This window comes from Crotalus tigris, unplaced genomic scaffold (assembly GCF_016545835.1).
Source record: "Crotalus tigris isolate CLP2741 ecotype Arizona unplaced genomic scaffold, ASM1654583v1 scf7180000017833.3397121, whole genome shotgun sequence".
In the NCBI taxonomy this organism is placed as follows: domain Eukaryota; kingdom Metazoa; phylum Chordata; class Lepidosauria; order Squamata; family Viperidae; genus Crotalus; species Crotalus tigris.
This window is the reverse complement of record NW_024096661.1, coordinates 1,811,414-1,827,026: the sequence shown is the minus strand read 5'-3', so window position 1 is coordinate 1,827,026 and position 15,613 is coordinate 1,811,414. Positions and strand designations below refer to the sequence as shown.

Genomic DNA, 15,613 nt, shown 5'->3' with positions numbered 1-15,613 from the left:
TGGGTCCTATCTGATAGAATGTTACATTTGGTGAGTCCCAGGAGGCGGGCCTTCTCTTTATAGCACCCACTGTCTGGACCATTTTCTCCCCGCCCACATGTCCCCAAAGTGAGGCAACTCCACTCCTGTTAATGTTCCTGAAGTCTCTCAAGCTCTGAAATGGAGTTTTGCAAAGCTTAGAGTAATACTACTTTATATAACAGTTAGCTGTATAAAATCATTTTATATAAAGCATTCTACTTCTTAGCTGTTTATGCAAAGTTGATAAATTGTCAGTTGAAAAAAATTAGTTCTTTCTAGAAAGTATATCCTCTTGAATAATACATCTTCTCATCAGAGTCAAGGAAGTCAGCAATTGGTACTGTGCTTGCTGTTTTAATGTGGACAATCTGATGGGCAAACCTATCGCCTTCATGATGCATGTTTTTAAAAGTCTTAAGTTATGTACAATCTCCATTTGAAATGATGTGCATTAACACTTTTTTCTTTTAATTAGCTACTTACAGATATAGAAAGATAATAAATATTTGAGTTAAAATACCAATAGAAAAAGAATCACAGTGCTTTACAATATTACCTTACACCCAGGGCTTTTTTTGTCATAGAATGCCCAGAACGGAGTTCCGGCACCTTTTTTGGATGGAACCTTGTAGGGTAGACAAGGCGGATTGTATGACCTGTATGAGTTCCGGCACCTTTTTTTTTTTAAGAAAAAAAGCACTGCTTACACCCATCTACTCAAAAGTAAAGCCTGATGACTTAATGCACCAAAAATGTTTAATAGTGTGAGAAGAAAATCTCTCTGGATAGCTCCACCAGCTGGGAATAAGCCTTCAGCACGGAAGAAAAATAGACACTAAACGAAGCAAGCTGCCAGAAAGTGGATTTTATTAAAGAAGTCAGACAGAAAAGTGACACAGCAATGGGTTCAGGACTAGCTAGTAAAAATCACCTAAATACATGGTACAATTTACACTCTTTCTGTCTATTTTAAGTCTAGATGAGATTTGTAAGAAGTTTGTTCTTCTTAATTTCCTAGCCTGGTTTTTCCTGTCAGGAGGATTGATTAATCCTATCACTCAGGGAAAGAAATAACATGTTGATGAAGTTTTTGTGTGTCTAGGTTAATCTTGTCATAGGTTCTGGTGTGCATCTGGGGTAATCCTGTCAGCTCTTTCTGTTTATTCAAGGCTAGCACTTATTGCTGTTTCTTTTGCTGCTTCCCCGGGGCCATTAACTGAGCTGGGTGGTGGAGGAAGGGAGAAGAGAGAGAGAGAGAGAGAGAGAGAGAGAAACTCTTCTCTGATACTTTTATTTTTTCGGCTTGAAGGGAAATGGATGTTTCTTTTGGAGCAGACTTCCGTATTTGTAATAGTTGGTTTCTGGGGTTAGGCTTTCTGCCTCTTTTCCTATGGTTCCTGCCTGTTTATATTTCTCAAAGATGTTTCCTTTTCAGGGGTAGATAGATGCTGACTTCCAATATGTTCTTGATTGAATCAATCCATCAGTAGTATATGTCCAACCAAGTACATACTGAATTGCGTGTTAAAAGAATACACAAGAGAGCACAAGAAGAGCATGAACATTGCCTAAAGCCTACAAATAAATATAGGAAAAGAGCAAATCACAACCGCGTGTTTTCATATTCATGACTGCTTATTCGTAAGAAAATAAATCATTAACAATCTTCAGGTCAATGTATTTTAAAGTTAAAATTATTTTTTTGAAGGACACAGAATGATTTTTAATTATGATATTTTGTAGTTGTCCAGTGACAACAGTCCAGAAGGATGCACTGTCTGTTTAAATAACTGCCTTATTGTACAATACAATATATTATAAAAATTAAATAATAAGATACTAGACCAGTTGGTGTCTGATTCCTAATACCTCACTCTCTCAGTTTTGCAACATTTTTGGTGTATAAATAGATGGAACTATGTTGCCACCTAGTGATCTGTAGCCCAGATGTAAATACAGAACCAAAAATTTCTCACCAAAAATCTTTAGCATTCACTCTGTTTTTGCTGATAAAAAAATAGAGGCCTACTACGATCTTAAAATGCTAATAACATGTATTGTGCTTATTGATAATGATGACAGTAATGTTGGTTTTGTAAATCACTCATACATTTGAAGTAGTTTTTGCTTTAAATTCTGAAATGACAGATACTGTATTTACTGATCATTGTTACCCAAACATTTCTGTTGATTGTTTTTGTCCAAAGCAATAATGCATATTTATTTATTCATTTTAAAAACAAAAACTGTTACTTTTCTGCTGTAGGGGAAAAAACTTGTATAAACTTGAGTTATTTGCTTACCAAACTACTGTATTTTCCTTGCTTCCTTCTTTATATTGTTTTATTGTAAAACATAAATAGTACATTATACTATTGGAAAGAGTGATATTTATGGAGGCTGCCTACAGATTATTAACCCTGATGATTTAGATAGCTTACCCCTTTAAAGATAAAGAAAAAAAGAAAGTTTAGAAATAATTATGATTTCTAAAATGTTAATGTTCAGTATAAAGTTGCTTAAATTTTACATCTAAAGCTGAGTGTGACATTAATAAACTGCAAAATACATTAAATTGTTCATATCATAGGCTTCTTAACACTAAGATTTCCACTATACTGTTTTTTATGGTTTATGCATGTTAGAAAAAAGACAATAAAAACAAATATGTTTCTAACTTTGCCTGTCTTGCGCTTCTACCAGTTTGTGGTGTTTACAAACATTAGTTTATTGTTAAGGTATATGCAGTACTGATTATTTTAGTACAATTAAATTGTAATGCAAGCATTTTAGAGGATGAATAGGAAATTTTATGAAGGCAGCAGAATGGGCAAAAGTGAAGTCATAACATTCCCAACAAAGGAACAGTATGAAGAAATAAGATCACTCTGAAGGCAGGACAAGAAGCAATGGATGGAAACTAATCAAGGAGAGAAGCAACCTAGAACTAAGGAGAAACTTCCTGACAGAACAACTAATTAGTGGAACAACCTGCCTCCAGAAGTTGTGAATGCTCCAACACTGGAAGTTTTAAAGAAGAGATTTGACTGAAATGGTATAAGCCTGAGCCAGGGGGTTGGACTAGAGGACCTCCAAGGTCCCTTCCAACTCTGTTCTTCTGTTATTCAGTGGGAAAACTGGAAGACAGAATGGACAGAACAGCTGTGGGCTGCCAAGAAAGAGGTGAAATAAACAGAACAGCTTTGCTGTGTGGATAGAAACAACAGCTGTATGAGATTGAGAGAGAGTTAAGCTGATTATCCTCCATGCCAGCAGGGCCATCAAAGCTCTGATCTGTCAGCTGCCTGAGGAATGACATTTGAGTTGGGCTTCTGTAACTGGCTGTAAAAGCCTCCATGTCGACAAAATTTTAAGTTTTTGTGTCTCTTCCTGCCATCTTTGCTGCTCAGATACGGTGTGGACATTATGAACAATGTCCACGTTAATAAAATTGAGTTGTACTAAGCTGGTCTGAGCTTTCATAATTGATTTTTTTTTTTAGAATGAAATACTTGTAACACACTGACTTCAGAGTAAGTGTGATCATCATAAAAGAACTGATTTTAAATATATAGTCATTTTCATCTCCTTTCTCAATCACCTGCCCTGCCGAAGCTTCATTAACGTGGCTTTATTCCAGTGTGGAAGTTACGATGGGAATTTAGGAGGCCAGGCGTCACGATTTGTTTTTGCGGTTTTTACAGGATTATTAACAACAATTTAAAATTTATATTCGTACACCCGCCCAGAATCGCTCTGTAAGGAAGATAGGCGGTCTCTAAATACGATAGATAAATAAAATTAAAATAAGAAAAAAAATATGAATGCAGATTCCTGCGCAGCACTGTTTTACAGTGTGTGATTGGAAATTCATAAACCAAGCCTGAAATGAAAACGCATCTACTACTCTTCTTCTTTCTATCTCTATAAGGAAAAAAAAAAAAGACCTTTTCCTATAGAGAGGCACGCTACCATAGAGACTCACCGCCCCACCCTTCTTGAATTGGCAGAACGGCAGTGGCATAAAAGATCCCGGAACCGGTTACAATAGGCCGCGGGGCATTGTGGGTTGTCGGCGTTACTTGCGGGCGACGAAGTGGGGCGAAGAAGCGACTGTTGTCGGGGTCCCCCGAGTGCCGTCCCCGTCCGACGGCGAGCGCTTCCGATAGCGGCGGCTGCGGCTGTTGCATTCGGCCCTGCTATGTCCTTCAACAAAATCCCACCGCGGTGGCTGAACTGCCCGAGGCGCGGACAGCCCGTGGCAGGTAAGCTGTGGCGGGACGGAGGACCGGGTGCCGGGCTTTGATAAGACAGCCTCCCGCCCTGTGGCGCTTGAGCCTCTCCTGCGCACGTGGAGGCCGAACAGCTGGCCCAGGTTGTATTGTGGGGGGCGGTCTTCGCTCTGTTGGACCAACAGGCTTATTTGTATAGGGCAGGGATAGGCAACCTTGGCTCGTGGACTTCAGTTCCCAGAATTCCTGAGCCATCAGGGATAGGCAACCTTGGCTCTTTTATGACTCGTGGACTTCAACTCCCAGAATTCCTGAGCCAGCAGGGGTAGGCAACCTTGGGTCTTTTATGACTCGTGGACTTCAACTCCCAGAATTCCTGAGCCAGCAGGGATAGGCAACCTTGGGTCTTTTATGACTCATGGACTTCAACTCCCAGAATTCCTGAGCCAGCAGGGATAGGCAACCTTGGCTCTTTTATGACTCGTGGACTTCAACTCCCAGAATTCCTGAGCCAGCAGGGGTAGGCAACCTTGGCTCTTTTATGACTTGTGGACTTCAACTCCAGAATTCCTGAGCCAGCAGGGGTAGGCAACCTTGGCTCTTTTATGACTCGTGGATTTCAACCCCCAGAATTCCTGAGCCAGCAGGGATAGGCAACCTTGGCTCTTTTATGACTTGTGGACTTCAACTCCAGAATTTCTGAGCCAGCAGGGGTAGGCAACCTTGGCTCTTTTATGACTCGTGGACTTCAACTCCCAGACTTCCTCAGACAACGTGCCACGCTGGCTGAGGAATTCTGGGAGTTGAAGTCCACGAGTCTTAAAAAAGAGCCAAGGTTGCCTACCCCTATAGGGAAATCATTGATTAGGTGCTGAGACTGATTTTAGAATTTGGGGGCGGAGAGAAAGTTTCCTCTTCAGCCGCTTGGATAGTGTTTCTACGAAAAGATGCAGAGCTTTCTCTCAACGTTCCCACTCCGAAAGAGAGAAAAGAACCCTTTTGTAATGGATGAATACACTTAAGTACCAATTCACTGAACCATTACAAGTAACAGAAACATAAATGATCTCCAAGCAGCCTGATAGGAGCAAACCAGTGGATTCCCAGTTTTGGATTTAGGTATACCTTCCCAATTAAAGGCCTAGTTTAATTATGCTCCCAAATAAATAAAAAACGTAAGCCATGCTGCATGTTATATGCTCCTGGCCACTTTCCTTTGTGACCAGAGGCAAGCTCGCCTGACCAATAGCCAGCCAAGATACAGGGAAGGCCTTTTGTTTTGTTTATTGCAATAAGCGGGGAGAGAAGCTATCAAAACTTGGTTCTCTCCAAAGTTTCAACCCAAAATATTCCCTTCTTTTATACAGCCCTGTCCCTGCTGCCACATCCCTCCTCTTTCCCCATTGGCTGAGATACTATGAGGTTACACTCTTTCTGACCGCCTCCTACCTATTTCCTGCTACATATTAAATCATACATCACATGTACTTTAATAATATAAAATATTAGACATATTCAATTATTGGTTTTGAGTTCTGGGCCCCTTAGAACGATAGGTTCTTTCCTGCTTTTCAGTTTAGTTAAGTTTTCCTGGCTAGCCATTTCCTTTTACAGATGTTTTTATAGCTTGTCTTCTTCCTTTCCCACTCTAAGACCCAGTTAATTTTTGCCTACGTATTTATCTTACATCCTGCCTTTATGCTATCCTTTCCTGTTTCCCAGCCATTATAGTTTTTGATAAGCTTGTTTGTCCAGGCAATAAGTTTCCACTGCGGCAAATTCAATTTTAAATTTCTCTTTCAGTATTAAATTTTGAAGACCTTTCCTTTACTTCTATCACTGCAGAAATAGCAGGGACAGCTTCTTGCCTGTCTTAGGAAAAGGGGAAAGGGGGGAGAGGGTTGGAGAAATTATTTGCAACACTTAATTGTGCTTGTTAATTTAATCCTTTAAAGTAAAACCTGACCATTAAATAGCCTAATAGAGCTTCAGTTAAGGAAGGAAAACTAATGCTGGGCCAGTTCCTTGGCAATTGAAAAGCAAATATTCGCAACCATGGTTTGTCTAAAATAAATTTGGGAGAAATTGTTTCAGTCTAAGTACCTCTTGTTTTCTAAATTTATCACAAAATTCAGTTAATTGATTGTTGTTATTATATCTGAGGGTTGCTGACCAGAGGTTATTTTTAGAATGAGTCAGATATGCCTAGGGAGAGATCAGAAGAATTTAAGTGTTGCAGTGAGGACATATTCTAGATTTGTCCCAAGTTGGAATCTGGCTGAGGCAGGATTTTTGTTATCTGAAAAAGTTTTGAGTCTGTGAATCTCAAGGAAGTGGACAGGCTTCTAACCGTTGTCAGTGCAGTGATCAGTGGAACAGATCCCTGTCTTGACTGATTAAGGTAATGGTTCAGCCGAGTGCATTCTTGATTGAGGGGATAATACCTCCTGCCTTGAAGAAGGCAATGGTGCATCCCTTCCCTCAAGAAAGACTAGACGTCTTTCCGGCAAGGTTTAGACATGGTTATAGCACTGGAACAACATTGATAGAGTATACTCTGGTGGAACTGGGGTAGTAACAATAGTGTAATTCTCCTGGATTATTCTTGATATTTCAGTGGGTTTCAATACCATTATTTATGGTATTTAAAGAATATCATATTAGATATCAGAGGATAGGGAATGGAGACATTACATTACAATGGTTTTCTTCCTTTCTCAATCTAGAATCAATTCCAGTAGAGCAGTGGTTCTCAACCTTTTTAATGCCGCGACCCCCAACTGGTCCTAAGTCGAGGACTACTCAACCGGTCGTAAGTCGAGGACTACTCAACTGATGCAGCACCGTTTGCAGAATGGGACTTTTGGCGGGCTCAGCAGGGCAGAGACAGCCTGGACAATTCCTATTGGCTTTTGAATGCCAATAGAATTAGACTCTATTCAAGAGAGTCTATTCTATTGGCTTTCAAAAGCCAATAGAATAAAAGGGAGTAGCACAGCTAAGGAAAAGGGGAAAAAATGGCGGACTGCGTTGTTTGGCGACCCCCGTGAAATGGTCGTTCGACCCCAAATGGGGTCGCGACCCACAGGTTGAGAACCACTGCAGTAGAGGTTGGTGGAGAGAGATTGAACGTAAGGTCCTTGCTTTGTGTGGTTCTTTGGGTCTCAGCTTTCTTCTCGTATTTAACATCTATGTGAGGCTGGTGGGTGAAGTTATTCAATGACATGGGATCAGGTGTCAATATTGCATGTATGATACTCAGTTCTGTATCTCAATTCCAGAGTGGCCAAGTGATGCTGTTGAGGTTCTTTCTTACTGCCTGTAAGCTGTTAGTCTAGTTAGGGAGAAACAAGCTTAAACTGAATAGTAGCAAGACCAAGTATCTCTGAATTCAAGAATGCTTTATTTCTGGTGGCTTTCTAGCTCTACATAGGGCATTTCCCTAGACAGAATCAATACAGAATTTGAAGTCCTTGTCAATTCTCAGTTGATCAAAGAATAAATGGTAGCCATAGCTGAGAGAGTCCTTGCACAGATCTGCCATTCTTCCTTGCAAATCCTCTCAAGCTCAGTCAGGTTGGATGGCGACTGTTGGTGGACAGCCATTTTTAGGTCCCTCCAGAGATGTTCAATAGGGTTCAAGTCAGGACTCTGCCTGGGCTGCACTAGGACATTCACAGAGTTGTCCCTAAGCCACTCCAGTGTTATCTCGGCTGTGCGCTTAAGATCATTGTCATGTTGGAAAGTGACCCTTTGGCCCAGTCTGAGGTCCTGAGCGCTATAGAACAGGTTTTCATTGAGGATATTCCTGTACTTTGCTTCATTCAGCTTTCTCTAACTCTGACCAGTCTCCCAGTCCCTGCTGCTGAAAAATACCCCCACAGCATGATATTGCCACCGGCGCCATGATTCACTGTTGGGATGATATTGGGCAGGTGATGAGTGGTGCCTGGTTTCCTCCAGACATGTTTAGAATTGAGGCCAAAAAGTTCAATCTTGGTTTCATCAGATCAGGGAATCTTGTTCCTCACAGTCTGAGAGTCCTTCAGGTGAGTTTTTTTTTGCAAACTCCAAGCGGGCTTTCATATGTTTTGCACCAAGGAGAGTCTTCCATCTAGCCTCTCTGTCATAAAGCCCAAATGGATGGAAGGTTGCAGTGATGGTTGTTCTTCTGGAACTCTATCCCAGATCCACACAGGATCTCTGGAGCTCAGTCAGAGTGATCATCAGGTTCTTGGTCACCTCTCTTACTAAGGCTCTTCTCTCCTGATTGCTAAGGTTGACCAGGTGACCAGCTCTTGGAAGAGTCCTGGTTGTGCCACACTTCTTCCATTTGAGGATTATGGAGGCCACTGTGCTCTTAGGAACTTTCAGTGCAGCAGAAATGTTATTGTAGCCTTCCCCAGATCTCTTTCTGAGCTTTGCAGGCAGCTCCTTTGATCTCATGGCTTTTGCTCTACTACAGCAGACATGTCAAACTCGTGATGTCACGTGACGTTGTGCAACGTATCGGAGCTTTTTTGCCATTGCCGGCAATGGGGTGGGCGTGGCTCCGGTATGATGAAACCAGCCCGCGGGCCGGCAGTTTGACACCCCTGTGCTACAGTATGCATCGTCAGCTGTGAGGCCTTCTATAGAGAGGTGTGTGCCTTTCCAAATCAGGTCCAATCAATTTAATTTACTACAGGTGGCAGCAATGATCAAGAGAAATGGGAGGCACCTGAGCTAAATTTCAAGCGTTATTGCAAAGGGTCTGAATACTTACACCAATGTGATATTTCAGGTTTTATTAAAAAAAATTACAGACATTTCTAAAATTCTGGTTCACTTTGTGGGGTACTGAGTGTAAATTAATGAGAAAAAAAATGAATTTTAACAACTGTAGAATCAGCCTGCAGCATAACAAAGTTGACAGCAGTAAAGGGGGTCTGAATATTTTCTGAATGCACTGTATATTGAATACTGGAATAACTTTGATTATAATGAAGTAACACATAAAACCCCCAAAGCTATTGGTTAAAAACTGTTATTTAAGATGTATGCAGTTGGAGTAAACTGCAGCAGTAGAATGCTTGCAAAGTTATTGTAGTGATGTGGCTTGAGTATGGACAATCGTATTTTGGACTAACTAAAACTAAATTTCTTTTCAGAGACAGTTACATGTTGAATGCTGTATTGTAATCAAGTGGAGATGTTATGCTACCTTGTTGACAACTAGGCTATTAATTAAATCTAATGAAGCACTTTGTTTTTCATGCCTATCCTCTGATAATTCAGTAGCTAGGCCAGATCCAAGAGTTTTCTTGTACTCTTTTATCTCAGAAGAAATGGTTAATATTCCTTCCATATTTTTTGTCCCTAAACAACTCCATGTCACAGCATCTGGATTGAATGTTGATTTATTCTTCCTCATATAATTTATTTTAAATATACATGGGTTTAGGTATTAATTGGATATAGCTAATAAGGGGATTAGTTAAATAACACAGTTTCTCTAGTTGTATAAGGAGCATTCACAATAAATGGGAAATTATTTAATAAAGCCCTTCAGTTTTTTTTTACAGTCCAGTACTTTATTTCGTTATAGATGATATTGAGTTCTGTGTTGTAGTTCTTTGTCCTAGTGAAGAATGTTAAACATGATTCAAACAAACAGACATTTTTTATGAAGTTTCATGTTCATTATGTGCATTTTTTAAAAATTACTCCCAAACAGGAATATTTTTACCTCTGAAGACAATGCTAGGACCAAAATATGATGATAAAGTTGCTGAAGAGTATCGTTTCCATCCCTTTATGTTATCCAACTATTTAAAGAGTCTCAAGGTAAAGAATATAATTTAATTTTTCTTTACTATCTAAATAATAAAGGTGTTTTTTTTTTACTATTTTACTGATACATTTTTTTCTCTGAGCATGCTAACTTTAGAAATATCTTCCCAATATATTATGGGTGGAATACATGTCTGTCTGTCTATCTGCCTGCCCCCCCTATCTATCTCTCTATCTAATTTATATACTGCCCATCTCACTATCAAGTGATTCTGAGTGGCTCACAGTGTTATAAATAATAAAAGGAAACAACTAACACATCAAAAGATTAAAACATTGGAGAGCAAAGTTAAAACATTTAAGTTAACAACAAAGCGCATAAATACAATGCTTATTTTCCTTAGACAGAGCTGTATCTAGGAGAATTAAGAGAATGTATTTTTTTCCCTCCTATTACTTTTTTCTATATACCTCTCCCCAAATTGGTTTCAGAGGATTCTCCTAACTCTAAAGCAGGAGGGGAGTGTATGGGCAGCAGGAGGAGAAACCACACTTTCTCCTGACAAGGGCAGTTTTGGCAATGGGAGAGAAGCATTGGACTCCATCTTTTCTCTTATAAATTCTGTATGTGAGGCTTCCAATGAGACAACTTGGGATATACACAGCCATGTTATTTCTGTGGTGTATGTATAACATCAAAAAAGCTACTTCTGAATATTAACCATTAGAGTTGCGCATGTTTATCATAAACTGATTATCACAGTGAAAGCCTTTTATGGCATGGGGCCAGGTTATCTGCAGGACTGCCTTTCCCTAAGCATATCTAATGAGAGCTAGAAAGTATGTCTTTTCTGTGGTAGCCTCTGCCCTATGGAACACTTTTCCCCCTGAGGTTTGGGCAGGCCTCTACCCTCCCAAAGACCTGGCTTTTCTCCCAGGTGCTGGGATAAGATTGGATAATTGCCCATTAGGAGTTGACTTGGCACCAGATCTTGCTTGTTTTTAATGTTTTGATCTGTTTAGTTTATAGTTTTAACATGATTTGATATGTTGTTTTTACTTTTAATTGAGAGCGGCTGAAAGTTGGTTAGATGATGGGCAGCTAGACACATGTTTTAAATAAATAAACTACATAAAGTTATATTTACCATATGTGTAATTCCACAGATCTGTATTAAACTCTAATTTTATTACTTTCAGGTTAAAATGGGCCTGTTAATAGACTTGACAAACACCAGTAGGTTCTATGACCGAAGTGATGTAGAAAAAGATGGCATCGTATATGTAAAGCTTCAGTGTAAAGGGTAAGCTAATGGGACTCCTGAATATTGTTTTATGGAGGAAAATCCTTGGCTTTACTTGACTCTTCTCTTCTTGATAGGCACGGAGAGTGTCCCACGCCTGAAAACACAGAAACATTCATCCGTATATGTGAACAGTTCCGTAATAAGAACCCAACAGAACTTATAGGTATGTATATTAACCTACTATGTGACTGTTTTCCATCTGTCTTGGTTGCTTTTCCATGTAATATACTTAATGCTCCATTTGCCAGTCTCCATTGTAGTTGTGCATAAATATTTCACAACTTAATCATCCAGCCAGCATCAAATCATGACAGCGAGCAATAGAACCAAAAAACCCAAAGTAGGATGTAATACCAGGATGTTGGAAAGAAACATTCTTGAATGATGTTTGTAAAAAGGGCCAAGCCTGAATGACTGTCATGAACTGTATTTAGTTTTCCATTCATCTAGATCAGGGGTAAGCAACCTCGGCTCTTTTATGACTCATGGACTTCAACTCCCAGAATGAAGTCCATGAGTCATAAAAGAGCCGAGGTTGCCTACCCCTGATCTAGATAAATTACACAGCATATTGCTATCACCAATGTCTTGCTGAACAGGGAAGTATCAAGATGAAATCAAAGCTGAAATCCAAATAATTTAATCGGAGAGTTAAGTCTTGACCTATTGTTGGGGGTCATAGAGATGATCATGAAAAAGATATCCAGAAGTGATTAGGACAAGAGGTGTAGAAGAAGCATGCATGCAAGCTGAATAGACGGGTGGAGGTGGGGGAAGTATTAGAAAGAGGCACAGACTGGCCCCACCCTAACCCTTTGAAGGAGAAGAGGGAGGGAAGGGGAGAACTCAAGTAAACTTGCTAGATTCTATTACTGTGACCTTAATAAAGTATAAAGTGACCTTAATAAAGTATAGTTTTAGTGGTCTTGTAAAATCAGCTTCTTCATCTGTCTGTCTCATAGGGCTGACACACACATCAACTTTGAAATTTATTGCAGGTTTTTTTTCATCACTTGATTATGCTGGACTTGTACAAGAACTAAAGTTAACAGAGAAGTGTAATGATCTGGAATAAATATTATTATGGAAATGCCTCATTGAATTGTATACTCCTTTTTAATATTAATTACCTTCTTTACCGTACAGCATTTATTGCAGTGCAATGCTGAATTCTGATTGACATTGCTAAACAATGCGGTCACTTGGTTTTTCCCACTTAACAACCACATTGCTTAACAGAGTTTCCGGTCCCAATTAGCATTCTTAAACAAGAGCTATTTTACTTATATACCACATAATTTGTTTATGTGGTTATGTACAAGTGTCTAGCTTTCTTGAAGAGAGGCCAAAATGATTGTATCAGCAGCCTATTAACTTCTTCATTTAATTACCAAAAGAAAATTTAGTCTTAATGTTTGAACCTGTTGTTTAGCGCATTATAACCTGCATTCCAATTTTGATTATGAAGTCTTGAACAGATGTTAACTATTTTAGGAAACTGTTTTTCAGGTATGTCAACAATCTGTCTGCTTGTCTGTATGTATATCTCACCTTAATTTTTTTATAAGTAATTCAAGGCAGTGAACATGCCGAGTATTGCTTCCTGTTCCTATTCTCTCCGCAACAACCACTCTGTGAGGTGGAGCTGAGAAAGCAAGACTGGTTCAAAGCCATCCAGTTGGCTTTTATGCCTAAGGCGGGATTATGTCTCACTGTCTCCCAATTTTTAGTTTGGTACCTTAACGAGTAGACCCAACTGGCTCTCTACAAATATATAGTATATTTGCTTGTGTATAAATAAATAAGATTCAAAATAAAGATATATGAGTACAAGATCATTCGTTTTTACTTTCATTATATAGCTTGATAGCTGAAACACAAGCAGCAGAAATAAAGGTTTTTTTTAAAAAAAATCTGTTGAAGCAGCAAGATTAAGGGAGCTTCCATTTCAATTGTCTTCATTTGGATCGTTAAATATATTGGTCAAATTCTAAATGATGCCTACATTTAAATATTTTATTTCGAGTGAAAAGAAAATGGACTCTCTCTGTTTTATTGTGGAAAACCTGGGTTAAACTTTATGCAGCTAATCCTCAAATTATGATCACAACTGAGCCCAAAATTTCTATGGCTACCATAGGTGGGGCATTTGTTAAGTGAGTTTTTGCCCTATTTTATGACTTTTCTTGCCATAGTTGTTGAACAAATCACTGTAATAAGTAAGTTAGTAACACAGTTGTTAAGTGAATCTGGTTTCCCCATTGACTTTGAGGTCGCAAAAGGGGATCACATGGCCTCTGGACACTGCAACCATCATAAGTACATGCCAGTTGCCAAGTATCTGAATTCTGATTATGTGATCATGGGGACACTGCAGTAGTCGTAAATGTGAAAAATGGACATAAGTCACTTTTTTCAGTCACGTAACTTTGAATGGTCACCAAATGAACCGTTGTAAGTCAAGGACTACCTGTATTGATTTTTTTATTTAGTCTTCTGTGTATATTGCTTTATCGAAAGCATATGCATTGTATTAAAATAACTAATGAACACCCATAAAATTTGACAAAGAAGCATCGATAAACCGTGAATGATTCAAGCTCTAGCAATGGAAGTCAAGGGACACAGAGGGAAAATAGTACTATAATGAAATATGAAGAAGACCAAACTAATGACAAGTCTAGCAAACCAGTGTTAGAATAGAAGAAGTTGAAGAGATGGATAGTTTCTGTCTTTTAGGATTGGCTAGCAGTGTAAAGGAACAAGAAATCAACAAATCTGCTGTTGACCAGCATGTGGTGTGGGGTAGCACTAAAAGCCTTGGAAAATGTACATGGATACCATCTGTGCTAACAAAGATTGTTATCAGGCAGACAACGAAGTAAAAGATGAAGAGACCAGATAACCACCATGAGATCCTTTTCAACTTGGTTGTTAGGGAAGACTCTTGAAAATAGCATTCATAGTTCAGAAAACAAATGGGACGCATCATAGGACAGTCCAGAGGTCTCGTTTGAAACACAAATGAGGGTTCAAATCCCCCCAAATTTGGACCTAGTATGTGAAGGCCTAGCTCTCTTGAGAAGTCTGTAATGCTGGGAAAGGTAGAGTGAAAGAAGATGACCGACAGCAAGATGGAGGGTTTCAATCACTGGGTGCACATTTAAAGACTTGGAGGGCAGGTGGGGAACAGGTAATCTTGAAGCAGATCTATTTAGTTCAGGGATCTTCAAACTTGGCCCTTTTATGACTTGTGGACTTCAACTCCCAGAATTCCTCAGCCAGCAACGCTGGCTGAGGAATTCTGGGAGTTGAAGTCCACAAGTCATAAAAGGGCCAGGTTTGAAGACCCCTGAGCTAGTTACTAAAACTCAACACCAGCTTCATGGCACATAATCGAATTGAGCTAATTTAGACAGATTTGGGGGTTTCAAAACTAATGCAGAGTCTTAGTCCAGTATTGAAACATTATGAAAACCATGGAAGACAGTGCTCCTGAGCAAACTTATTTGCTCTCATAAGTTGCTGTCCAGAATAATTGTAACCGTTATTATGGAATATTCCACTGTTTGACAGCCTCATTTGAATTTTAAAACTGTGAACTGGATACTTTGATATCATTTTTAAGAATTGCTTTTTTTCTTGGCCACTAGATGGAGACATTACCACAGAAATAAGGCAGAAGTGTTTTTGGATTTTTTTTTTTAAGTGCTACTGGTTCATTGTTTTAATTCAGGGGTCTTCAAACTTGGCCCTTTTATGACTTGTGGACCTCAAAGCTGGCTGAGGAATTCTGAGAATTGAAGTCCACAAGTCATAAAAGGGCCAAGTTTGAAGACCCCTGTTTTAATTGAATGCTGTCTTTAGAATGTTCTTGTAACAGTTGCTGATTGCTGATGCACAATCAGTTTTAAACTGTATTAAAATAGAAGCTAGTGAGAGAAAAATCCTATGAGAATAGGAGAGTCCTGAGGCCCATCTATTCCAGAAATATGGCCCTTAATAGTAACTGGTTTCTGGCAATCCTGTAAGACTTAGATGGAGCAGTAGCCCTCATTTCAGCAATTAATATCAAGATGAAAGCTATTCTGAATCCAGAATAGCTGCTGAATATACTTTCTTCCCGTAAACTGCCTGATGCTCTTTTTTGTGCTATGTAGGCAACATATTTCACCAATTGTGAGTGTTGTTAACTAAGTGTCCTACGAAGAATTCCCCCCCTTATGTTGCAACAGTAGCATTTTGTCCCTGTGTAAGTTGGACTAAGCAGCGTGTTAATGG

At 39.3% G+C, this 15,613-nt stretch overlaps 1 protein-coding gene across 3 annotated transcripts in view; it reads left to right on the top strand.

Moving 5' to 3' along the window:
- Positions 1–4,057: 4,057 nt before the first annotated feature.
- The window catches only part of RNGTT (RNA guanylyltransferase and 5'-phosphatase), a 134,520-nt gene continuing 122,964 nt past the window's right edge, over positions 4,058–15,613 (top strand). For all 3 annotated transcript variants that reach the window (XM_039343100.1, XM_039343099.1, XM_039343098.1), the window contains exons 1-4: positions 4,058–4,286; positions 9,970–10,079; positions 11,226–11,329; positions 11,407–11,495. In XM_039343100.1, coding sequence (XP_039199034.1) covers positions 4,223–4,286; positions 9,970–10,079; positions 11,226–11,329; positions 11,407–11,495 — 367 coding nt within the window. In that variant the 5' untranslated portion in view covers positions 4,058–4,222. The remainder of the gene's footprint in view (positions 4,287–9,969; positions 10,080–11,225; positions 11,330–11,406; positions 11,496–15,613) is intronic.